The 26,233-nt window shown below is 40.5% G+C and overlaps 2 protein-coding genes across 6 annotated transcripts; one reads left to right on the forward strand and one right to left on the reverse strand.

The window, feature by feature from the left end:
- Positions 1-1,272: 1,272 nt before the first annotated feature.
- On the reverse strand, positions 1,273-18,574 carry bicra (BRD4 interacting chromatin remodeling complex associated protein). 5 transcript variants are annotated; one of them, XM_065282790.2, is made up of 16 exons: positions 18,377-18,574; positions 17,208-17,322; positions 15,478-15,523; positions 15,321-15,366; positions 14,742-14,807; positions 12,535-14,526; positions 12,197-12,382; positions 7,385-7,978; positions 7,090-7,291; positions 6,919-7,010; positions 6,687-6,815; positions 6,560-6,609; positions 6,301-6,449; positions 6,101-6,195; positions 5,697-5,799; positions 1,273-3,975 (listed from the first exon to the last, which is right to left on the reverse strand). In XM_065282790.2, the coding sequence occupies exons 3-16, from the start codon at positions 15,516-15,518 to the stop codon at positions 2,315-2,317; spliced, it is 5,406 nt and encodes a 1,801-aa protein (XP_065138862.1). In that variant the 5' UTR covers positions 15,519-15,523; positions 17,208-17,322; positions 18,377-18,574; the 3' UTR covers positions 1,273-2,314. The 5 variants fall into 5 exon arrangements, with proteins under 5 accessions (XP_065138862.1, XP_065138860.1, XP_065138863.1 ...); XM_065282788.2 differs by having other exon boundaries at positions 5,697-5,802; XM_065282791.2 differs by lacking the exon at positions 14,742-14,807 and having other exon boundaries at positions 5,697-5,802; positions 18,377-18,573.
- Positions 18,575-18,972: 398 nt separating this feature from the next.
- Positions 18,973-22,001, forward strand: psmd8 (proteasome 26S subunit, non-ATPase 8). The gene is made up of 7 exons (XM_065282787.1): positions 18,973-19,131; positions 19,694-19,766; positions 19,850-19,952; positions 20,397-20,562; positions 20,666-20,766; positions 20,861-20,972; positions 21,053-22,001. The coding sequence occupies exons 1-7, from the start codon at positions 19,021-19,023 to the stop codon at positions 21,188-21,190; spliced, it is 804 nt and encodes a 267-aa protein (XP_065138859.1). The 5' UTR covers positions 18,973-19,020; the 3' UTR covers positions 21,191-22,001.
- Positions 22,002-26,233: the final 4,232 nt, after the last annotated feature.

Below are 26,233 nucleotides of genomic sequence, written 5' to 3' on the forward strand. Positions count from 1 at the left end.
ATAACAACCAAATATTTTTCTTTGAACATGAAGCACAGAGTTCCCACACCTTGGTTAACTTCAAATTCAAGGACCTTTCCAGATCCAATACCCTCAAATTCAAGGACTAAATGAGGGGACACATTTCAAGTGAGAGCAAGGTTACACCACGTTACATTTTAAGATACATTGTTACAGTTCCCTTTCGAGGGAACTCGTGCTGCGTCACTTTTGGTGACACTTTGGGGATGCCTCCAAGTGTGTCTGAATGTGTATATCATATTCAACCAATGGTGAGGCTTAACGACAAAGACACTGTGATGCGAGAGCCAGGAAGTATATCGCTATCTGAAATATTGCCAAACATGGCATTACAGGGAGGCAGAATGTATGGCAAGGGAGACGCAGCGTCTCGTTCCCTTCTCAGGGAACAACAGTTACATACGTAACCAGAGACGTTTTGGTGTGTCAAACACAACTATGCAAAAAAGCATTTTGGTATGAATTAACATTCGCATACAGAAGATTAAGCATGTAAAGCAAAAAGCATGTAAAGCAAACAGTTTAGCACGTGTGTCTAGATTTTTTATGATATTATCCTACACCACACAGGGAATAGTAAGGATTTTTCCCAGAAAACTCCTTGCATAAAATAGATTCAAGCACTTTCAATTACCTGTATCTATGTATGGTTTTTTTTTTTACTTCCCAGGGCCTTGAATTTTGTGTTTCAGGTTTCAGTTACACAGAAATTTACCATTTATTATGGTGCAAACAACAAAAAAGTTCTTAGGAGGTTAACTTCAACCCTAATAATTTTACCCCTCAAATTAGTGTTAAATAACAGATTAGGATTTTTTTTTAAAGCCCCTAACCCAATCCTAAATCTAACAATCTGTAAATAAAGTTAACATTTATTTCAGACAGTAATGCATGGTATCGCTTGTGGCAGCACAGCACAAGAATTTTTAATTCCTGTAGTATTTTAACTTTAATAAAAACCAAAGGATATATATTTTTGTGCTTTATAGGGGGTCCCTCAATGCTTATAGGAGGTAAATTCACCCCTTCCAATTCAAACACAGATGATCAAAAAAATCCCATGATTGTAATCTTTCATCTGGGATAGCCAAAATCCATGCAGTGTATCCCAGGATAAAGAGATCTGGCAGTAGTTTATATTGTGCAGCTCTATAATACACCACCACCTACTGGTCATTAAAAGCATTGCATACAATCATGCAAAAACCTACTGAACTTTAAGATTAAAAACACATTGAAATGGCAAACAAGTGTGATTGTTTCATAAAAGAAGAAAGGTTTAATTTACAGTTTTACTAAATGTACAGTTTTTTTAAAAAGTGTCATTATACACAATAAATACAATACAAAATTAATCTGTAGTACTATACTTCAAATTCTTACAGTTCTATTATCTTTTTCTCTTTACATTATTATTGTTCTTTTTTCATGTCATTGCTTCTGCTGTGTTTGCTTCTGCACGGTCCAAAGTGATATCTTTCAGTGATTCTCACGAACACACTCGTCTACAAAATAATGGGAGGGAGAGAGGGTTTTTTTGTCTTACTACTTAAACATATAATAGAGATGCAAAAGATGGTTGTTTGTCACCCAGGCAAAGATAACTTTTTATTTTAAGTCTCAAATTCACTGTGCTGTGATTGTTTGATGTGCTCTTAATGCTGGAATGCTTTCACGTCGACAGATTTGTTACAGTTCAGGTGACTTATCTGCTTGTGAATGCTACATTGTTAATTCCTGTAATAAGATAACCAGAAGTGTTTGGGGGGAGAGGGCACACCATTACTATGCATGAATAAGCCTCCCTGAAGAGTTCACGAATTTCAAAAAACATAATTACACTTTATAGGGAACCATTTTTATATGAACATCTGGCCTCTTTAAAGTAAAAGTGATCCAAAATAACCAAATCAAAAGATAAGCACTGTTCAATATGCCAAATTTCATGATATCAAAGAATTCCTGCAGTCTGTATATCGTGCTGCAGTAACTAGAAAAAGCATGTGATTTATTAAATGACCGTCTCTCACAAAAAAATTGGAAAACTTAGGAACGGCCCCAGTTTCGCATCCAACAAAGTAGGACAAAATTTTGAAAATCATACCAAGCGCACTTTAGCAAGTACACTCATAGGGCCGTATGTAAACCAAAAGAACACATTTCATCAGCACAAACCACAGACGAAGAAAGCAAACACAGCTTAACGTGGGAAAACTGTCTGAAAAGTTTACTTCCCGTATCCATTGACCTGCTGCTTTTTCAGTCTTTCAGTCAACTTCTATTAAAGGGGCTGTTATCTACTGTGCGTCTGTGAAACAAGATTTCCATTCTGTCCTCGGCCCCCTACCTGTTGATGCTGGGACATGGGGGCAGAAGAGGGCTGAGAGGAAAGGGGAGGCATGGACTGTCTGTAGGAAGGGTGGGTTTGGTGCTGGTTAGGCAGGTTGGACCCATGAACCCTCCCTAACGGCCCTCGCCCGGAGCTTCCGTGCCCAGGAGGGCCCTGTTGTAAGTTCAGTATACTGTCAATGGCACACTGCAGGTGCTCGTTCAGCGAGTCGTCCGGCGGCGGGCTGCCGCTGGAGAAACTTGCGTTGTCCATGTCTGGAGAGTCCGATTTGCAGCGTTTGGCAGGAAGTGAAGAGTCTCTTGTGGAGGAAGGCTCTCCTAGAGAAGGTGGGCCAGGAGCATGCTGATCCATCCTGAAAGTACCCCTTCCTCCATCTCTATGTTTGCCCTCCATGCCCTTTAATCGACCGATACCGCCACCTTCCTCGCCCTCGTCCTCTTTTTCAGAGAACTCTTGGTGGTGGTGGTACGCGTTTTTGATACCGCGGTAGAGAACGTCCTCTACCGCTGCAAAGCTCTGCGACTCTGGATGCGAGTGGGACCGCCCGTGTCCACCCTGCCTCTCCAGTTTCACACTGGCTATCACAGTCCTTTCAGGTTTAGGGGAGGAGCTTTGTGGTTGAGGGGAAGACGTAACAGGAGGTCTTGTTGATGAAATGGGTATCGTATCTCCCCCCGGTACACCCGGCCTGTGACGCGGACTGATGTTCTCACGGTACGTCTTTCGAAGCGGGAGCCGGCATGTGGTCTGTGGGGGAGTCGCCGTTGAGGCCGGATTACGTTTGACCCCGCCTACCTCGTGGTGTTCCAGAGTGCCGTTCATCTGTGCCGTGGACGTGGAGGGGTTCGACGAAGACCAGGAGGGTGGGGCTCCGCTAGAGGAAGTTGCACTACTGGATGCAGAGCTTTTATGTGCGGTTACTGTAGTGACAGTGGATGAGGTGGTGGAGTAGGAAGCTGGGGGTGGAGTTCTAATGACAGTGGTGAGTGGGGCTACAGGTGGCTTGACTTTCGGAGGAGGTTCGGGAGTTTGGGGCTGCGGTGTCAGCTGGGACTGGGAGTGGACCGGGTCTAATGCGGTGTTGTGAACCACCTTACTAAGTCCCGCCTCCTGTTTGATCTTCAGCTTCAAACCTATTCGCCGACGCGCCTCGTAGGTCTTGATGGGTGGCTTACTGGTTCGCTGGGGTAGCGTGACATCATCGTCATCATCAGCAGGAAGAGGCCGGGAGGAGGACGGAGTGCGGCTGAAGGAGGCATTCGGTGCAACCGGCTCCATGGAGGGCCTGACCACAGGAGCAGGCGTAGGGGTAGAACTGGTGGACCAGGATACCGATGCACCCCCTCCACCTTGCTTTATTACCAGTTTAGTAGGAGGGAAGGGTGCAGGTGCAGGAGCAGAAACGGGAGCAGGGGCAGATGCAGGAGCGGGGATAGAAGCAAGAGGAGGTGCAGGGGTTGGGGCAGGGGCAACAGCTGGCATTGGTGTAGCTGCCACAGGTGGAGTTCCAACTGCTGGCGGTGCGATTCTTACAGAGCTCAGCTCTACCTTTACAGGCCTGACTGCACTGCTGTCCAGCAAACAGGAATTAGCCACGTATTCCTCTGCAAAGAGTCCAAAATGAAATTATTAAATACAACATCATTAAAAGTGTTGGAAAACACAATTGAAGTCCATGGGGCAAAATGATAATAGTGGTCCTATAGACCAGTGATTTCCAACCTTTCCCCCCTTGGGGGCCCAACCAAGTACATATGTTAATCTGAGTCCTCCAACAATCTACATCTGTCTTTCCAGATGATTTTGTCATGATGGTGACAAGCACATTAAGATGGAGCAAGCAAAATCTCTATTTGAGATTAAAGCATATTGCATTGCACACCCCCTGTATACTCAGGTGCCCCCTAAGGACGGTCCGAGACCCCAGGTCGGAGCACCAAGACAACTATTAACAGATGCACAACTAAAATTTACAGCTGAAAATTCTCCCCACTGAAAAACATGAAAGAAATATTAACCCCTTCATATCTTTTCCAGTGTTTGATCAGTGTGCCTTATTTTAACTCTTTCGCCGCCATTGACGAGATATCTCGTCAATCAAGAGAAAACGCTTCCCTGCCAATGACGAGTATTTCCGGCTTTCCGCAATACTGCTATTACCTTCCGCAACTTTTTAAACCTGGAAGTATTGCCCTATGGCAAGTGGCTGCATGTCCGTGTCTGTTTTAAAGATCGCTCTGAATGGGATCTCTAATAAAAAGGCTGTCACAAAAATTTAATTATCTCTGCTTTTTGCTCGAATTGTGGTGTTTTTGCAGAAACCTACCCATATTCAAAAGCTGATTGCAAAAGAACTACTGAAGGTAGGATGAAACGTTTTTTTTTTTTAAAGCAGAGGGTCTGTTCTTTCATTTGGTATATTGTATGTTTATATATTTAAAGAAGAACATTTTCTGGAAGGCATTAAACTTTTGGGAAAATCATGAAAAACGCTAGCAACTTTTTTTTTTAAACGCTGGCGGCGAAAGAGTTAAGAAGTTGATCAGCATTTTTGTTGGTTTAAAGAGCATCTACTTCTTTGTTAAAAAATTTAACATTATTTTGTGTATTTGGTATAATTCAATCTGTTCGCGTGATTTATGGTTAAAAAACACATTTTCCACATGTCGTACATTTTTGTAGCTCCAGATTTCATTTTCCTCCTTGAAATGCATAGATTTGAAAAGCTCTGTCCCCCTTTGCCAGCTAATCTGTACATTTTGATTGGCCCTGAATACCTCTGACATCAGCCGGAAATGTGATGCTCCCTACCATGTTTGAAAGATTTGGTCACAATGCAATGCTGACAGGAGTTAACTTACAGGCTGTGAGTCTGAAGCGGGAGGAATTCTGATAATGTCGGTCTTGTCTACATCACCAATCCCAGGAAGTAAACAGTCGCATACAATCCGTGTGTTTGTTGTAGTCCAAGAAAATAAATTTACATTGAAGACGATAACTCGCGTCATTGTTTACTTTTTGCATATCCTTAACATGTACTAATACACACTTGCACACAAAATTAAATTTAAAAATGTGAATCGGACAATAGTGCTCTTTAAACCACAAAACATGTGATGTCCTTTAAAGTGGGCGCAGGGTCTGAAGGGGTTAAGGACTCATCTTGCACTTAATGTATAATGAGAAAGTCCCATGCCTTTCAAAGTCGTATCCTGTTTTAATCAAAAATACGCAAACTGGAAAGAAAACAGCACTGATCACACTATTTCATTAGATACTTTTAGTTTTATCGAACACTCAAGTTTCCTTAATGCATGATCATTACCTGGTTTCTCCTTGGCCAGAACTCTGTCCTGACTCAGGGCGACCTTCTCCTCTTGAATGAACATGCGGTCAATCATAACCATCTCTGCAGAGGGACCCAGCCTCTGCTCCAGAATGACAAGCACATAAGATACCAATAAGTGCTCACGTAAGCTATAGTATTGTATTAGCACGGGCAGCGTCAAGGGTTCAGAGGGTGGACTGAAAATGTATGCCATAAATGCACTGCCAAATATATCAAGTTATAATCCAATAGTGTTTCGGTAATCTCATGAGTTTAATACAAACTGACCAATGTACTTAGGAACAGTTAATGAATTTGGATAAAAGCAACTGGCAAAGGCATAAAGGTTAAGTTACAATCAATATGAAAAAGAAAGTGAGGGACAGTTATATAAATGATACCTTTGATTCCTCGAAGAGCAAGTGACGATACTTATCCAGCATTGCTTGTGTGCGCTTTAAGAGCTGACTTGAGACGCTTTCAAATTCATCATCCACTGGGCAGACAAACATAAAGGAAGATTTACACAGTCAGCCTAGAAGCGACTGCCAACAAAAGCACAAGTTGCCAAAAATATGGAAGCAAGGGCCTGAGAATTTACCTTTGCGATAGTCTTCTGAAGATGAAGCCATGCCTTGGTACAAATGGTACGGCAACAGCCGATGAAGTGTGTCCTCAAACGAGTGGAAAGGTGAGCTATAGTCTGGATGTAAAACTGAGCCTTGTTGTTTTCGAAGCTGTTCCAGCATCCTACAAAAAGATACACAAGTACAGCTTAAGAACAACTCTCAGGTTTCACAAATATGTGTGCCAGCGTGTGCAAATGACATTTATAATATAACTGAAATTTGTTAAATTACCTAGCTTCTTTGCTTGGTTCCATGCTGAACGGTCTTTTTAACGTTGTCGTCTATGAAGAGACATGACAAATATTACTACAAACATAAACCCACAGTTTATTTTAATTGATGCAGTTATAAACATTACCTGTGTTTGAACAGGAGCGGGTGGTGGAGGTGCAGGCATCTGAGACAGTCCAGAACCCAAAACCTGAATCTGCAAACCTGCTTTAGCCAGAGTGAGTCCACCCACTGAACTTATGACGCCTGGCTTGGCCTGCAAAATTTGAGTATCTCAGAAGTTAGGATAGGGTTTAAATTTCCCATTCAGTAATAATTGCAGCTGTAATGCTTTAAATTACAAAACACATTTCACTCACATGAACAGCCTGTGAGAGATTTGGTGTAGTGATTCCTTGGTTCGCCGTAGCCCCAGCTGAAACCGCAGAATATGTTTGTGTGTCATTTGCACCTGCGGTGAGAATAACACATTGTCAGCACGGTAATATATCGCAACAAACATTTCAAGGTTAGTAATTTAGGGAGCCCACCTGTGGCAGAGGACTTGACAAGCACAGACTTCTGCTGCAGAAGCGATGGGACCGAAGCTTGGATGGTGGATGGTGCCGAGGTTGCGACCTGGACTGAAGGTTGATCGGGCATTTTGTTGAACTGGTTTGTCGCCTGTTGCTGAGAGGCTTGGGCTTGAGCCTGAGCTTGCTGCTTGGCCTGAAGGAGAATATTTTGCTGGACCTGACGAAATCATAAGGACAGAAACAATAATTGCATCATAGTGGCTGGCTGGAAAACCTTTTTAAATCTTGACACAATGTGACAACACGATACCTGGTGAAGCTTTTCCAAAAGCTGCTTTTGTTGAGGTGTAGGCTGTGCGATGGATGACATGGTCTGTAGCTGCGCACCGATCAGCTGAAGGTGATGCTGCTGTTCTGCAGTCAGCCCTGGCACCACAGTCATCTGCTGTTTCACCGCTCCGGCCTCCATCACAGCTGGCTGGAATTGGAACTGTGCAGGTTTCGGGGAGCAGGAGGAAGGAGGTATGTCTGGCTGCAGGTTGCCGGTCTGGGGAAGAACTTGAGGCTGAAGCTGCACTTGTATCTGCTGAGGCTGCTGCGGTGGAGGTCCTGGCTGCGATGCTTGTGGTGAACCTGCGATCTGATTCTGTATTATAAAAAGAGGGGGTAGAGAAGAGGGTGTGCAGGAGCGTGAAGGAGTCTGAGATTGGGGCTGAGGCTGTGAGGGAGGGCGAGATTGCTGGTGTTGGTGAGGAGACTGGATCTGCTGCCCGAGAGTGAGGGGAGACACCTGGGCGGGTTGAGGGCTGTCGGATAGGGTGGGGGTCTGCGCAGGGGTGACCAAAGGCTGAGATGGAGATGCGCTTTGGATCTTTATGGTCTGTGGATGTGCCCCTGAAGGAACCTTGAGATAAGAGGAAAAGCACAGAAAATTGTCAGATAATTGTCAAAAAAACAAATAATAATTTGTGGACACGAACTACGTTTTAGGGATGCACTGAAATTTCTAAAGAGTATGTATATGAAATTAACTCCACAGATGATTTAACTTGCATTTCTTGTATAGCTCAGGGATGGCAACTTGAGAAAAATAGTTGCGTGACGGTTTCACAAACCACTTATCAAGCAACCAGACCATGTTAATTCAAAAAGAATAAAATCCCCTTAACATTTTCTGATTCATACATTGCAATGTCGATGCTGAAATGATATATAACCCAGCCTTAATTCACAAAGTTTAATCTTGACAGATTTGGCACAAAACCAACTTTAACAAAACAATGCGAACAGGAATGAAAACAAAAAGAGAAGTCTACGTGACAGAATAGACATATTCAAGAGCATCTGGATGTTATTTTCTGCTTGTTATTAAGGATTCACAGAAAGGTTTTAACTTATTTAGGATAATGGGGAACATCAACATCATCCCAAACATGCAACATAATTTACAATCACAATCCTTCAGGTGAAAATTAGCTGGATTTATAAATAGAGGGTCAAGCACAAACAATCGCCAAATCAGGCACAAATACATTTACACGGATAAACACCTTCCAGGCAAATCTGAATAAATGACTTTAATGATGTGACCAGATGACAAAAATCACAGCACAACTAGTGCATTTGCACATTTTCTGAATATGTAAGATGAATTTATCATCTGCGACATTAATATTGTAACATAGATATATTCACACTCATATAATGAACAGTGTGAGATGAGTGTTAAACACAACACTTAATTCAATTTTCTTTACATCTTGTCCTGTGTAATCCATTTTAAACCTTGTTTTTGCATTTCAGTGCATCACTAAAACAAGTAACTTTTAATCTCACCCTTTAGCAATCATGAAAAAACAACACACAGTAACAGGCCACAAACAAATACAAGCAAGATAATAGAAAAGACAGAGGAAAATTTCTTTTTCAAAAGCTTGAAAAATATATTCATGAAGAGTTTAAATACTCTTCTAAGTGAACTAAATAGGGATGTTCATATTGACTGGTTAACCGTTAACCGAAGGTAAGAATTTAGGACAGATTAATATTCAGGTATCAATAATCAGATAAAAAACATTGTTAACGCATGGTGCGTGTCTATCCTTCATTTAGACTGGCTGTTAAATGATGTAAATTATTATTGGTCTGGTTAAGTAATCAATAGGCTTTATGCCCAGCTGCACTACTTCCTGAACTTCATCCTTGTTACCAGTCTGCCATTATTGGACAAACTGATTAATCCAGGTGTGCCTGACCTCAGTAGTCACAAACAACAATAATCAGACACACCTGGATTAATCAGTTTGTTCAATAATGGCAGACAGAAAACAAGGAGCTTGGCTGAAGTTCAGGAAGTAGTGCAGCTGGGCATAAGGCCTATTGTATTAGAAATCATTTTTACTTCATGGAACCACGCGTGTGCTCAATAATGTAATGATTGATAATGTAATGTTTAGGGATGCTCCGATCAGGATTTGTGCAGACGATACAGTTTTGTTGTCTTCTTGATCGGCCAATACGGATTCTTCAAGCTGATATGCAAACTCTTTGATGACTGTAACTGTTAACACTTTTTCTAGACAAAGTAATATGCAGATTTTGCCTTAGTTATATTACTTGCAGTAATTAGGTATATAATTGTTGTAATAGAGAATACAATAAATAAGCACAACAAATATTTCTTCTGCAAAGAGACATTTAATATGCCTTTAAAAGGGCTCATGCATGTTAAAATTAATGAAAATAAAACACTTATTTATAAATAATTAATATAAATAATAAAACACACACTGTAATTTACTGTAATTAATTAAATATACACGCATTCGGATGAACCATAACAGTTCTTCAGTGAAGAGCAGAGAGTGATTTTATTGAGATGAATTAGGTAGTGATAGACCGATATATCGGACGGCCGATATATCGGGCCGATATTTGCAAGTTTTATGTGTATCGGCATCGGCCGATACATGGCTGCCGTGTTTGCCAGTTTTTTTACGGCATTATTTACAGACGAGCGATTGCAGGTCATGTGACTAAAAACAATGACAACATCGAAAGCTCGGCCTAACAGCTGATTATAGCTGAACAAAGCGGGTTTTTATTTCTCATCTCTATGGGGCGGTTTCCTGGACAGGGATTAGACTAGTCCTAGACTTAAATAAATGTAAGAACTGTCCAAACTAATAAAATCTCTTTTTAACAACATGTCATTGTTTAAACATAATTTTTATGATGTAAATTGAGTGAGCAAAAGCAGTATCGGCTCCAAATATCGGCTAAAGAAAATCGGCAGCCTGTATCGGTCATCGGCTAAGGCTGATGAAACAAAAATCTGTATCAGCATCGGCACTGAAAAGTCCATATTGGTCGATCCCTAGAATTAGGTTACTATAGCTTTAAGATTTCGCTCAGATATCGCTTTGTTTACGTGCACTGATGACTGGCTGCTGTGTGCGCGCTCGTCGGATGTACACAGACAAGAGCAGCTGTGAGAAGAAGAAAAGTTTAAATGGTCAAAACTTAAAAACGCATGCAAATAATAAACTTTTGGCATCAGGGTGCAATTGTTCGCGATAGATATGTGTTGTGTACACTGTCTGATGGGGATGTAAATACACGTCGCGTTTTTAGGACTGGAGTGCATCCTCATAGAAAATACACATAAAGGCAAAGAGAGAAATCCAAATCTGCAGGTCGCACAGGAGCAACGAGTTATAAAAATGCTCACACTACGTAAAAAATGCTCTCTTAATGCAGCTGCATTCAGGAACCCTATGATGATAAAAGTAAACACAAAGATAGGTTGATGAAATCGGCAAATTTAGTGAGTAATGATCAAGTCATTTAATGTCGTTATTGGCCAATACCGATATGCGGCTAATCGATCAGAGCTTTCCTACTAATGTTACGTGAAAATTTGATAATGTATGAATCCTGTTTCTGTTGTTGATTTGTTGCTGCTGTTTGCCCGATCAAATTAAATACAATGTTTGTATTTTTATTTAATGACAATTAAATATTAAAATCTTATCAGTTAACGGTTAATGTTCAGTTAACAAGCGGAGGGAAAAATTTACAGAAATGAACATCCTAGTACTATGAACATCCCAAGTACTAATCATCTAAAATGTACAACAGGCACACAACTAAAACAGAGCAGACACCACCGGGGTCTGAAAAACACACAACTACAAAGGCAGCATCTTTGCAAAGAACAACAAAAAATGTGTTTACCAAGAACAGAAAAGTAAAAATAGAAGTAAAAATCATACAACATTTTGCTAGTAGAGTGGTAATTCAGGGCAGCTAGCAGGTGATCAAGATCAAATCTTTGAAAGTGATCTTGAAGGGAATGAATTTAATTTCTCTTTAGGGAGTGCTGGGAGGTGTTGTGGGGGGATCGATTGAAAGGTTAAAAACAGGAGTTACTGTATGTAAGGGTAGCAGCGGTGAGTTTAAATATTAGTTTGAATAGATGTGTGAGTGGTATAAAGATCTACAGCATTAGAATACTGATAGAAAGAGTCCATGCTCATGGAAAAATACATGAAGGTGATGCAAATGCAACCAAATGAAATCTCTACACTGCTTGAACCACTAGAGCAACGATTACACCGTCATTCTCATGAATTTACTTTCAATTAATGTCAATGTCAAGCTTCCTGGTTAAATAATCATGCAAATTATCAGCAAGTCTATTATGAGGGCAATGAGATGTGTGGCATGCAAAAAGACAAAACTATTGCATTAATGATGGACAATTGACATCACAATAGCAAAGACAAATGTGACCCAGTCTGAAAAACTCAGCTGAAGTCATTTTTATGTGATTTACAGTACATAATGTTCAGAAAATTAAACTTTGACGCTACTACTAATCTCATCATTAGATTAATCAGCCTGGTTTGCATAGACTGGGTCACGAATGTATCACGAGCAGTGAACCAAAAGGAAAGCATGAAAGATGCGGACACTAAAACGTAAACAAAACAACCCTGGCAAGGAGATGAGTGGAAGAGACAAGGAGATAAAGGAAGTTTTGCTGGGAGACAGTGGTCCAATACGCAGCAGAGGCAGCAACAAGTGGGTGGGGCTAAGGACAGAGCTTGAGCTCATCTACCTTGTTAACCACTGTTGCCATGTGGGTGGGGCCAAGGGAGGGGCTGGGACTCTGCCTCTGCCGAGTCTCAGCTAACAAGTTGTCATGGCCTGAAGGGGCGGGACCAGAACTGCTGCCGCTGACGATAACAGATGCAGGTACACCTACAGCGGCAGGTGGGTCTTTTCCCGCTTGCTGCTGATGGTCCTAACATGAGTACATTTATCAGTTTAGGGATAGGAGAAGTGAAACAATAATCCAAACTGGTCAGCTTGGGGATCAAATGACGTTAGCTAAGATGTGTTATTGGCACACAGTTTGCAAACGACAGACAAGGCTTACAGACAGTGAACACTGACCTGTTGTAGGAACATCTGTAGAGACTCCTGGCTAAGGATCATTCTGGAACCAGAGGACGTGAACAACACCTTTCCTGGGCTGTGTTGAGCCTGATGACCCAAACCCACCATCGAGGATGTGGACGTGGCCATAGTTGGAGACGGAGATGAAGAGGAAGGAGCCGAAGCAGCTACTGAAACCGTTGGTGTTGATTGAACCGTGAGAATCGAAGGCTGCGGTTGGGCCTGTGCCGGTTGGGCAGCTGGGTCAGCGGAGCCACCCAGTACTGTGATGCCCTCCCCAGGCTGGCACGGACCACTACTGTTACTGGGAATACCACCGGACTGTTGTAATGTCTGTAAACTGACTGCCGGACTAAGACTCTCCACTGAGAGAGAATTCTGTATTGGCATGCCTTGGATGACTGTTTGTACGTGGCCCGTTATTGGATGGGCTTGTGTCTGTGTTTGGGCTAAGGACACCGGCATTTGGAACAACGTGTGTTGACCCATCTGACCGGACTGCAGCTGAAAGGGTCCAGAGAGAATATGGGGATGACCCTGCGAGGCCAACATCTGGCCCAAATTGATGTTCTGATTGGCTGTCAAAATCTGATTTGCGATTAATTGCCCTCCAGGTCCCTGACTGGTAATGATGTGACCACTGGGATGCTGAGTTAGGATTTGACCTCCAGCCTGAAGCCCGGGTAAGAGAAACTGGTGGTTTTGGCCCTGTAGGACAGTTTGGGAGGGAATTACAATGCTGCCCTGTTGATTTAACAATTGAACACTGAGTGGTTTGCCTGATGTTTGGGGGCCCTGCTGCTTAAAGAGAGCTTGAGAAAACTGTGTTCCTTGTGATGCTGCCTGTGTGCTCAAGACTACATTTGAGCCAGGCTTCCCAGTGAGAAGTGTTACATTCTGAGCAGCGGACACAGGGATTTGCTGCACCCCGACAGCCTTATTAGCATCATTTGGCAAGGGGTGCGGGGCTGGAAGTTGTTGCTGTTGCTTGAAGATTTTGGGTTGGATGGTACCCCCTTGTGGAGGTTTGGGCTGTATTGGTGTTGGCGTTCGCTGGATGATGACATTCTGCATGATTTGGCCTTGAGGCTGGGTCTGAGACCCAATTCCGGCACCCAAAGATGCATTACCAAAACCCACAATGCCACCAGCAGTGGCCATTGTCGTTCCACTGTTGTTGGTGTTTGTGTTGCTTAAACAGACAGCTGGTCCATTTAAGGCAGGGGACCCTAGAGTGGCCTTGCCACCTTGTATTAAAAGTCCACCTCCTGAGCCCAAAACAGAAGCTCCAAGCCCAGCCTGTGTTCCAGCGTTTGCGGCCTCAGCCCCAGGTTGATGCAACTGGTAGCCGCCCATGGTTTTTGTCAAGATCTGTTGCCCAGATTGGTTTATTGTCATTACAGTCGGTTGGCCCACAACTTGAATTTGTCCAATGCCCAGCGATCCGGACTGACTTCCATTTGGTAAGGCCTGAAGGCTTGAAATAGACTGAAGAGTTACGTTTCCAAGTCCAACTGGCTGCACAAATGGTTGGACACTGATGGTCTTGTTCATGACCTGGGATTGAAGCTGCAAGCCTGGATGTGCCAGGACAGAGCCAAGCATGTCTGGGGTGGCATTAGAGGGTGCATTAGGGGTGCCTTGGCTAGGAAAAATCTGAGTTGCACCTCCAATGCCCACCCCAGACAGACCAGCATCAGGGAGGGGTTGGACTACTTGCGTGAGACCAGTTAACCCAAAAGAACTGAGATCAAGCTCGTCGTCTGCCTCTTGAAGGCTCTGCTCTGTGATGTTTGCCTCTGCCAGGCTCTGTTGCAAAATGTCACAGGGCTCGTGATTTGTCCCAACACCATTGCTTCCGTTGTCTCCTCCTGGCGATCCGCCCAGGATGTCATCGTCCTCCAGAAAGTCCAAATCAACGCTGACTCGAGGGAGGCCTGGCTCATTTGTCGACAGCTGAGCCTGTGGTTGGACCTCGGGAACATGGCCCTGGAAGACAGAGAGAGACCAATGTTAGTACACTGACATGACAGCTAATCCAAATGGAGGAGGAATAAAATGCCTCTGGCACACTCCAGGCCTCTGGCAACACCATGACCGCTGTAGATGCAGATCTGGTGCACAATGCATCTGATTTGGATGGCGGACCGAAGAGCACGTGCTATGAAAAGGATGGAGACAGGAGGTCGGGGGAAACTACTCACCCCAGCGGTGGAGAAGAACGAGCTGGACGGGTCACTTGAGCCATCCAAAAGGTCATCAGTGTCCAGCTACAGACAGACATACCCAGGATAGGATAGGCAGAAATCACCACAGCACACAGACAGGCGTGTGAGAGGGATAGGCAGATGCAAGGGGGGTAAATAGTCAGACAAAGAGGGAAAGTTAAGGAAAGAGAAAAGTAAGGGCAAGTGCATCAATCAACCAGAAAAAAAATGCAGGCATACCCAATGCATACAAAGTTAAAAAAGCAAGCAAACAGGTAAGAAAACAGGAGTTAAAGACAGGAAACATTATATTAGTATGTTATACATGTGAATTAACCAAAGAGGAAAAAATCAAGATTGAAATTAAGAGAAGCAATTAAATTGTAAAGAAAGGATCAAATAAGCCAAACAACCGATTTGGGTGAAAATGTAAACAACACTTAAAGCGACGGAAATCCTTGTTGCGTAAGTGTGCTTTGTTATACTGTGATCCATCTAGATTACGTCATTATATGTGCCATTTTAACACTAAAACAATACAAGACAAAAAAAAAGACTTTCACTTTCAGTACTCACTTGTGTTTCTGATCCATGAAGGAAATCATTGAGTGCTTGTGGGTCACTGTAATAAAAAAAACATTAATGTCTAAAACACTTCAAGATATCCAAAGTGATGCATTATAATAAAAATCTGTTATTCCGGAGTTAACAGGGTAAAAAACAATGCACTTACCAAATTACATCTAGCAAGCACCTGCCATCTTCATCATCCATGTCAACTGTATAAATAAGTTTCATGTGCAAAAATTAACTATGGAAACAGTTTATATTTATTTGTGTGTCTATGTTTTTACACATATACAGCCCACAAAAGCAAATAAAAAAAGTTTACCTGACATAGACATGTTTGTGGATGAAATGTGGTTACATGTTATTTACAATATGTAAGCTATACAACATGTTTACATTTAGGCATGTAGCAGAAGTGTTCACAGAAAGCGACAAAAGCACTTGACAATAACAATTAAGCACATTAATAAGCATAAAAGTGATTTGTAAATTACAAAAATTGCCATGTTTTGTTATGTAAAGAAAATAAAGCTCATTCTTGAGAAAATAAATCAGAATTGTCAAAAATGTAGATGCTAGATAATGTAAATACTGCAATTTAAATATGTTAATGAGAATCACAATGTAAATAACTACACAATATAAATAAACAAAAACACACAAAAATAATTTCAAAAAGAAACTAATTCTCCAAACATATTGATATTAATTCACACATAGTATATTAAATAAGGCTGAATACACGGTTTTACCGGTTTGCTGAATTTAAATTCCGATATCACTTCATTGATTTATTACGTTCACCTGGCATATTCTGTCTAAAAAAATAGGTTTATGTTAAAAAATAATATAGATTTTGAACCGATATTAAGAAACTATAGCGTAAGAAATGTTTCCACATCACAGCAACAGCTGAACTTTCGTGCGCTGTCTATGGCGCGAGAGAAGATGAAGGGAAAAAGCGCGCGCATCACCTCACATCCTCACAGGCAGAAAATCATCACTTGTGGTCAAATATTACGATTTACCGGCTCACAAACACCTAGTTTCACGAATTAGGCAGACTTTAATGAGTCATTACACTGTTCACGATCGTAAAGTCTCACTCTAAACAATCAAAACCACAGAAAGAGGATGAGGTAGGCGGGGACGCCACTAATGTTTGTTGGGGGGAAATAAACATTGCAGAGCATACGGTCAATCGTTGACACATATTTAAAGCTTCTTCGCAATAGGATGCATTTGAAAGCGTTTTAAGAGCATCTTTCTTTAGAAAATAATTGGAGACTGAACGGACACCCGGGACCTCCAGGATACGGCGGTTATATTTCTCCTTTGCAAAACTAAAAAAACTCGTTCGACATTCGCACTGGTGCAATGCAAAGCCTTTTATTTGCGACTCTTTGTAAATGTTTACCTACACAGATTGCCTTTATCATCACTGTTAACTAGCTTTTAAATACCTGATCTGCTGCAGACTCAGTTAGCTACGGCTAACTAGCAACCTAGCTGTTATTTCTGCGTTTACACACGTAATACGAACATATCTGACAACAGCTGACTGCAGACACGTAGTTTTTCTTACACACTAACGTATTTGTTGAGGCAATGAGCCCAAATAATAAAAAAATAGGTGTTCGGTGTTCAATAGACGCAATTGCGTAGACTATCTTTATCCCTGCTAAATATGAGTTTATGTTGGAATACTCTTGGACCAGGGGCTATGCTTGGGAATTCGCTGTAAAATCAACCTATTTGCCGACCTTTGCAGCGGCCCGGTCGTAAAAAGCGGGCAGAGAAGAGGTCTGTGAACAGCGTGCAACATGCGAATGTTGCAGCCTTGTGATAGTTATTGAGAATTATAGAGAAATTGCTACATTGTAACAAACTCACCCGAGACGATAGAGGTGCAGGCGGCGCGGGGTCTCCAGTACGGCCCTGCACGGGCTCCGCGTTAGGACCCAAGCACAGCGCTCAGAAGCAGGAAACAGAGGCCCGACGCGTTCGCCTGATTGATAAACAACAACACCCCAAGTGTTATTGTATTGCGGCAAACTGCGAATGTTTTCATTATAAGCATATTCATACACTTTAATCGTGTAATTATTTGACTCGAACAGTAGGAACATACACAGACAAGTGTTAAAATACATGGTTGACTGATATATCATGTTTCACAGTTGTAAACAGATAGATAAGAGGTGGGTCAGTGCAAGATGCCTTTATATGCTTTCTAAGATAACAATGTCATTTAAAAGGAAGATAATTAAAAAACGCCAAGGGGAATTGCATTTTTATACACAAAACACTAACGTGAATACTTTGTATAACTGCATGATTTCACTCTATAACCACACGTAAATGTAGATATGTATGGTATTTAGCCAAACTGTGTATATAAATGTAACATAACATATAAATACGACGCACATTTTTCAACCACAGTGACACATATTTAGTTTTAAGGAGGGATTCCCTCGAAAAATAAAAAGCAGGCGCCTTTCCGTACAGCTTCACCTTGGGTCCGGATATTTTTTTATGATAAAGCAGTCTGTTTTGATAAAACACAGTGAACTGTGATTGGCCATCTTTTTAAACATCACAAATAAGGGGTGGCGCGACTTCAAGTATTACAGTGGAGGATTGGCTTCCATGTAATAAAAACGAAATTAACCATTTGCCCCCTTACAAAAAGACATTTTATGAAGTATGTATAAGAGGCGTGGTCTACTATCTTGTTTACCCCCTTGATTGGTCGCATTTGAAGTTGTGCCTGAATATCGCTTACAGTTCGGGTGTGGCTTGGACCTTTGCGATCGTCCCAGAGGTTTAAAATCACCGCTGGTGTGACAGAAATAAAGCAATGACTAGATTTTCACAAGCCGCCGCGCCACCCACTCTTTCCTCTTTGTCCCCCTTTAACTGCGCATGTCAGATACGTCTACTTTCAGCCATGACATAACCAATCGGGACAGCGCGTATCTCGACAAATAACTTTATCTGACATTGTAATGATTTATTACAAATATGTACAGTCCTGAGAAATTTGAATCACAGCCTACCTTTGCTCGTTCCAACAACAGCTAAACGCTAATGCGCGTTCCCTTCGTACTGCATCCACCAGAGGGCGCCAATATATCATTTTGTGTTTTATAACCCCTTTCCCACAGATTTTACTTCGAGTACGAGTGGGAACAATGTTTGTATTTTAATGTAAATGATTGTTATTTGGTATCTTAAATCATGTGCTCTAGATAGTTTTTGTTATTTTAACAGTCTAAGTTAAGAATGCGTATTCCAAGAATATTCACGTTCATATTTTTACAGACATTAATAATTATTCCGTATAATTTAGTCTGAATAATAAGTAATTGCCATCTGGAAAAGGCAACAATCTTTATGCATGTCTTAATTTATGTGTCTGAAAATGAAAGTATGAAAACGAAAGCAACCCTCAATATATCAACCAACCGTATTACTTAATCGTTATAAATATGTTAGTTGACACGAAAATGTATATTATTGATTAAATTAGTTTCTATTATTAGGAAAATATTATATACATCATCATAGGACAAACTGGATTGGCTTAAATCCCATCATCACGCTCCAAAATTCTTTGTTTCCACGGCGACAGCAACATTCTTTACGACAACTTCCTGCCGTGTTCCGATAGACCGGTGTCGTACGTTTTTGCAGAATCACCATGGCGTCTGTGTTGAAAGAGACTGCGAGCTTGTATGAGACTTTGAAAGCTGAATGGAGTAAAAAGAATCCGAATCTGAGCAAATGTGGTGAGATCCTGAGCAAGCTTAAGGTATGACCGACGATATTTGACGATAACACTGGTTAAATACGATCGATAAAAGCCAAACGGGTGACCTGACACTGACAGGCAGTTAGCAATCGTGCTATCTCGAACTATTAAAATCTGACTGACTCATGTTTACTAACAAACGCGCATTACTTGTGGTTTAGTTTGATGTAGATATATGTAATTAAACACCTAGTTGAATAGCTGGTGAGGGGTCGTTAGGAATTACGACTTTTTGACCACCGAAGTGACAAGTTAGCAACCCCAAAACAAATCATGCAAAAGCAAAGTGACAGCATGTGTGAAGTGAATCAATTGATATAGATGGATGGATTTTAGATAGATAGACACGATAGATGTATACTCGCATACATTTATACATATTTGTTTCAATTTAATTATAATAATATGTATTATTATTTATTATGTCAATTGACAAATCTCATTTACCTGGCCTTATTAGCAATAAACCTCATTTTATACTTTATTCAACCTTTTTGTGTTTATATTTTTATACACCTGTCATGCATAATTCATCTCATGAGCTGAATTTGATTCCTTATAGATTTCCCTTTTGGAGTTGAACTTTTTACCAACTACTGGGACCAAACTAACCAAACAGCAGCTTATTCTTGCCAGTGAGTATTTAAGGAGACTCAATAAAAAATTTGTGCCGTGGTCCAAGTTAAAGTCTTATAAAAATAAACTATTTCTTTTACAGGAGATGTATTGGAGATCGGGGCACTATGGAGCATTCTAAAGAAAGACATCCCCTCGTTTGAACGCTACATGGCTCAGCTTAAGTGTTATTACTTCGATTACAAGTAATTATTTCTCACCACATACTTGTTCAACATACAGTGTATGCTGCAGTATACTGTATTCTGCTTTTTGATACACCATGTTGTATTACACAGAGGGCACAATAACCAATTTAATCTATATTGTAATGAACTGACACATTCAGGGGTGGTTTTCCAGACAGGGCTTATCCTAGTCCCAGACTAAACTGCATATTTGAACTGGCACATTTTACATTTTTCTAAAGTATGTTTGTAAAAACTAGTTAAATGTCCTAAAATAACTAAGGCCTAGTTGTGGATTAACCTAAACCCTGTCTGGGAAACGTCCCCTTAAAGTTCGTGGGTGATCATAAAGTAACAGCAGTGATTTCATGAAATAGCTGTGGCCTATTTGCTAAAAGTAGTGCTTAGCACTGTTTTATTTGCTCCTTTTATAATCCTTCTGCACGCTTTTCAATTCCACAGGGATGAGTTACCCGAATCCGCTTACAGGCACCAGTTGCTGGGTCTTAACTTGCTCTTCCTGCTCTCTCAGAACAGAGTTTCTGAGTTTCACACAGAGTTGGAAAGATTGAGTGCAAAAGACATCCAGACCAATGTCTACATCACACACCCAGTTTCATTAGAGCAGGTGCGCAATACATTTAAATAGTTTTTCATTGGTTGCATATAATAATGTCTATTGACTATACCTAAAGTTAATAAAAAATGTGTGTTTATCCTTCTACAATCAGTACCTAATGGAGGGTAGTTACAATAAAGTATTCCTTGCCAAAGGAAATATCCCTGCTGAAAGCTATACCTTCTTCATTGACATTCTCTTGGACACTATTCGGTACGGATTTTGATTATTCATTGTCTTAACGATCATAAACTGTTTTGGCTATCTTGATATTTACTACAAGGTAATCTTGTTTTTGTTTTAATAGAGATGAGATTGCAGGATGCATAGAGAAAGCATATGAACAGATCCAATTCAACGAGGCCACGCGGGTGCTTTTCTTTTCCTCACCTAAAAAGATGACAGAATATGCTAAGAAAGTAAGTGTAATCTAAATGTAGAGGTGTGATTTGATGGCTGAATTGCTTTATTGATATGATTTTGCTTTTGCGCTTTGCAGAGAGGCTGGACACAGAGCCCTGATGGTTACTATTCGTTCAGTACCCAGCACCAAAAGACAGAAGAAGTGAACATCCCCTCCACAGAGCTGGCCCAACAAGTCATCGAGTATGCAAGGCAGCTAGAAATGATTGTGTAGTGCGATTGTACAACATGTAGACACATGTATTCACACAGGTTCTTGTTTGTTTATCCCAGTATAGAAATTAAACCATTGTACAGTTCCCATATGTCTATACTCAGTTTAGACACAAGATGACATGCAGTCTGAGAAGCCAGGACTCTTTATCATGCCCGTAAAAGATGCCCTGTTGGGTGTGTTATCTGTTGTGTTTTCATTTGCATTACCAGTGAACATCTAAAAACCCATAAATACGTTTTTGGGCAAAGTTTCACACAACGGTCACATTTGATTCACCGTGATGGTTTTAATCAAAAGTGTGTTTCTGTAAAAGTGTTTTGGAAAGTAGATCACACTCACACAAGTATGCTAAAACACCACCTGTCCATTTTTGCCCTAAATGTGTTAACTGAATTATTGTACACCTTTTTAACACTCTCAAAAATAAAGGTACAAAGCTGTCACTGGGGCAGTACCCTTTAAAAGGTCCTAATATGTTCCATTTATGTACAAATATGAATCTTTGAACTATCACTATGTACCTTTCAAGTACTAATATATACTCTTTGGGTACAAAGGTGTACCTTTTTTAAAGTGTACTGTCCCAGTAACAACTTTGGAACCTTTATTTCTGAGAGTGAATGCCCTTGCTTTGTATCCCAGCCACTGAGTGAAACCGTTTCAAGACTGCAGATTTTTTAATATTTGGTAAGTTTCTTTGTGATCCTTCCCCCGAATAAAAAAAAACAGAACATGTTTATTTCCTCAGTTGTTACAAGGCATTGATGATTCTATTAAATAAAACTTTTTTTCTGATTCTTTTATAAAATTCTTTAACTCTGTGATTTACTGCCCATAAATGTGGTTAGACGAAAATAGTATATATTAAAGGCGACATAGAATGATTGAAAGGTGTATTTATCCTTGTTCTGTGATGTGACATATAGACAATTTTTTTTTTTTGGGGGGGGGTCTGTAATGCCTTAGAAGCTTCCTAAAAACCTATCTTAGATAGCTCTATTAGTTTGGGGGATTTTAAACAAGTGGTTTTGCACCTATTTGGCTCCCCCTACTGGCTTAACTTGCAATCTCACTACTGATTGGCTGACTTTGCTGGCACTCAGAAAATGTAGCCAATTATTTTAAAGTGGAGGGGCAGTGAGATGCCTGTGATGTCATAAGCATCAGTTTTCAGATTGGGCCGTTCTCTGGCTGACATTTCTAAAAGAGGAATTTCTATGAGACTGAGATGTTTAGCATGTCTAGCACTTTTTGTATGTTTGTGAATGTGGGTAGACTACCATTATTCAACAAAGACAAGGTAAAATAGTTTTTTCATTCTCTGTCCCCTTTAAAAACTGTGCCAAACAATATTTACTTCCACAGGAGTGTCCTTAGGACTGAATTTCACCAGGTATAAGTCACTGTTTGTGCCCCCCCATCTTTGGGGGTACTGTAGGATAGCATACATGTGCAGTATGTTTAACGTTCAGCCTAAAAAACAAACATTAAAAGTTGATTAATTGACTAATGCCGTCCAACACATTTAAATAAATTGATCACTGACTCCCCACCGTCTAACATTTGGTGGCAGGTCAGCATTCTTGCTAATGGTATATGTGCACGAGTGGTCAGTAAATGGGTGCCAGCAGCCCTCATCAAGTTTATTCTCAGATTTCACAGCTGTATTTTGTTTTGTCTTACGCTTGGTACATGCTTTTGCATTAAATTTTTTCTTGGCCTTTGAAAGATTAGTAAGAGTGGGAGTTAAATCTTGTGTTTTGAAGGTTGGTTCAGAAACTGGGTGGTGGCAAGCTGGGGTATCACTTTCATACTCTGTGGAGCAGCATCCGCTTAAAAGGAATTGAAGATGCGTCTGTTGATGAGGTGAGATGTTTAGCATTGTTGGGACTTGCAATGGCAGATTCTGGGTGAGTTTGTGATGGTTTTTCCTTTGGGTCTTCAATCAGTGTTGAAGAAATAGATTGTTTCTATTAGCTGCCTGAAGGTTTGGAGTGCTTGTGTCCTCTGCAGTATCGCCATCAGGTTCTTCATAATGCTTTTCCACTCCAGATGCAGGAAAAATTCGGACTCTTTAAGAGTTTGTAAATAAGTTGGATCTTTTGTGATCAGCTAGTTTATCTCCTGTGGTCAGCAGAGGGGTTTTGAATGGATTTGTGGGTGAATCCCTGGGGTCAAGATGTTGTTTTCCTAAAATCCTCCTCTCCTGTTGGCATGGTTGATCTGTAGTTGGAAATCTTTTTTAAGGGTTGACAAACGGAAGATTTTCGTTTTTGTAAATTTGCAGCTCTGTTTTGATAATAATCAACTCCAGGTTATATTTTAGTACAAAAGCTGTCACTGGGTTTAAAAAGTAAACAATTGTACATAAAGGGTAGATATTAGTACCTCATATTGGTACCTCAAAGGTACATATCTGTACCATACATATTAGGACCTTTTTAAAGGGTACCGCCCCAGTGACAGCTACCTTTTGACAGTGTGCTACTATTAAAGTAATATTTAAAGGCAGGGTCCATGATCTCTGAAAGCCAATGTTGACATTTGAAATCACCTAAACAAACACGCCCCTACCCTAATTAAATCTGGACCTTCATTTGATAGACCCGCCCCATTCATACGCAACCCAGGCATGATGTCGTTTAGTACACACGTCCCTTATTGCTGTGAGTTTTGGTAGTCGGCCCGACTCTCTTTTCCAAAGCGTTTTTCAGATATCGTGCACTCTGCTTTTAACAATTTTTGTATTACATTTGAAATAAACACAACATTGTAGACAGCACTTACGTGGAGTCAATAAGGTTTCGGAAAAATTAGATAATTGCATTTTTCCGAGATCCCCAATGACTTGCCCCAGTGCTCTTATCTTCACCCTCAAGGTTTGATGTTCTCTGTGTTTTCTTGGACTTCAGCATGGTGGGTTGAAGTAAAGCCTTGTATTTTGTGTTGTAGCCACAATTTTCTGTGTTTTTTCTGCTGTCCAATAAAGAACTTGCTTATGTTAGCACAGGCTTCAACCTTTCCTCTATTGTATCAAGTGTTCCTGTTGAGGGTCCTCTGTATAGTTTTCATTTAATAGGGTGTTATTATGCAGGTAAACATGCTCAGTAGTACACAGCATTGTGTTATATAAGAGATTGGGGCTTGTTGTCACATGATTTGAGTGAAAAGTCACAATGATTGTTTTAAATAATGATATATGGGTCAATCACCTACATTTTCTGTCTGATTGCATTTTGTTTTCAGGAAAAACAGGTTTAAATGCATAAAAAACACCATATATTTAGTACTTCTCCCATGAATGTACTTACTTTAAGTTAACATTAATTAATTGTATTTGTCTTTTATTTAAAGGGTCAAAATATCATATGGTGCGACCATTACAGCTGTTTTGAAAATGTCTAAAATTATTCAAATATATTTTCTGTACTATTTTGCCATGATTTCCTAAGTGTTTTGTAGGCTAATCCTGTGCAAAATTATAAAGCAGTTTTATATTTTCTTCATAATATACAAACAATCATTTAACAGCTTTTGGAAACATGTGGTATAACTTCAAAAAACAATGACATTTTCCACAAGTTTATATTTTCTTAAACATTTAATAGTGAAATTTCATGTGAAGCTAGCTTGTTTTAGGTTGCCAATTCTGTGCCTGTATATTTTTACTGATTTTGAAATATCATGTGGTGTGCGACCACTGTGCAGTATTTTCCATGACAGATATTTGCCTAGATTGGCATTCTTGTGCTCCTGTATTTAAATGATGGTTTATTCACAAAATATTTTATTATCATTTGGAATAGATTATAAAATCTGAAGTTTGCAATAAATAAATATGCAAAAAAAAATGATCACATATAATATTAGTTTGGTATTTATGCATTTAGTAGTATTTTTTTGTTGTTATTTATTTATAACTATTAATATATTTTGTGCCAAGCAAAGTTTAAACCACTCGTTAATTAAAGTTAATGAAATGATTGTTCACAACAAGGCCGCACATGTGCATTTACTTAAAATTTACTGTGATGAGGGATTATTATGCGATTTTACATCAAAATGTAGTTCTTTGTCCCCATTGTAAGGTTAAAGGTGCAATGAGTAAATTTTAGTGGCATCTAGTGGCGAGGTTGCAAATTTGCAATCAATTCAAAGTTGCTAATTTGCAATCAATGGCTCTGTCTACCGCTCACCCTTCCCTTTCAAAGCACATGTCTGGTAGCCACCACAGGACAAACATGTCGTCATATGAGACAGCAGAGAGTAGCCAGTCAAACAATGTAATTTATATAGTGACGAAACGTGCACTGTAAAGCAGTTTGTCCATTTAGGGCTACTGTAGAAACATGGTGGTGCGAAATGACAGCTTCTATGTAAATGGCACCACGGTATATGTAGATAAAAACGGCTCATTCTAAGGTAATAAAAACATAACGGTTCATTATGAAAGCTCTTTATACACCACTGAAAATATAGTCATGTATTTTATATTGCATTCCTGTCAAAAGATCATCCTAAAATGTACACATTGCACCTTAAAATATATAGCGCTTTTCGCTTTACATATGAATGGGGGAATTTCCTCAACCACCACCAATGTGCAGCATCCACCTGGATGATGCGACGGCAGCCATATTGCGCCAGAACACCCACCACACATCAGCTTATTAGTTGAGAGGAGACAGAGTGATATAGCCAATTAGTATGAGGGGATGATTAGTAGGCCAATGGGCAAGTTTGGCCAGGATGCCGGGGCACACCCCTACTCTTTTTCAAATGACATCCTGGGATTTCTAATAACCACAGAGAGTCAGGACCTCGGTTTAACGTCTCATCCAAAAGATGGTGCTTTTTAGGACCCAGACAGACAACAGGGTGAGCACCCCCTTCTGGTCTCACTAACACCTCTACCAGCAGCAACCTGGTTTTCCCAGGAGGTCTCCCATCCAAGTACTGACCAGGCTCAACCCTACTTCAGTGGGCAAACTATCTTGGGCTACAGGGTGATATGAAATCCGGTAGTATGGTTTCAAACGC

This window comes from Paramisgurnus dabryanus, chromosome 9 (genome assembly GCF_030506205.2).
Source record: "Paramisgurnus dabryanus chromosome 9, PD_genome_1.1, whole genome shotgun sequence".
Classification (NCBI taxonomy): domain Eukaryota; kingdom Metazoa; phylum Chordata; class Actinopteri; order Cypriniformes; family Cobitidae; genus Paramisgurnus; species Paramisgurnus dabryanus.

What these genes read in the sequence shown, in the direction of transcription:
- bicra (XM_065282788.2), bottom strand. Translation starts at nt 15,518, where the DNA reads ATGGATGATGAAGATGGCAGGTGCTTGCTAGATGTAATTTG. An exon ending in TTTTGGAAAAGCTTCACCAG is followed by an intron (nt 7,292 to 7,384) that starts GTATCGTGTTGT and finishes TGATTTCGTCAG; the next exon opens with GTCCAGCAAAATATTCTCCT. An exon ending in TCTGGCCAAGGAGAAACCAG is followed by an intron (nt 3,976 to 5,696) that starts GTAATGATCATG and finishes GACTCTTTGCAG; the next exon opens with AGGAATACGTGGCTAATTCC.
- psmd8 (XM_065282787.1), top strand. Translation starts at nt 19,021, where the DNA reads ATGGCGTCTGTGTTGAAAGAGACTGCGAGCTTGTATGAGACTTTGAAA. An exon ending in ATTCTCTTGGACACTATTCG is followed by an intron (nt 20,767 to 20,860) that starts GTACGGATTTTG and finishes TTGTTTTAATAG; the next exon opens with AGATGAGATTGCAGGATGCA. An exon ending in TGACAGAATATGCTAAGAAA is followed by an intron (nt 20,973 to 21,052) that starts GTAAGTGTAATC and finishes TGCGCTTTGCAG; the next exon opens with AGAGGCTGGACACAGAGCCC.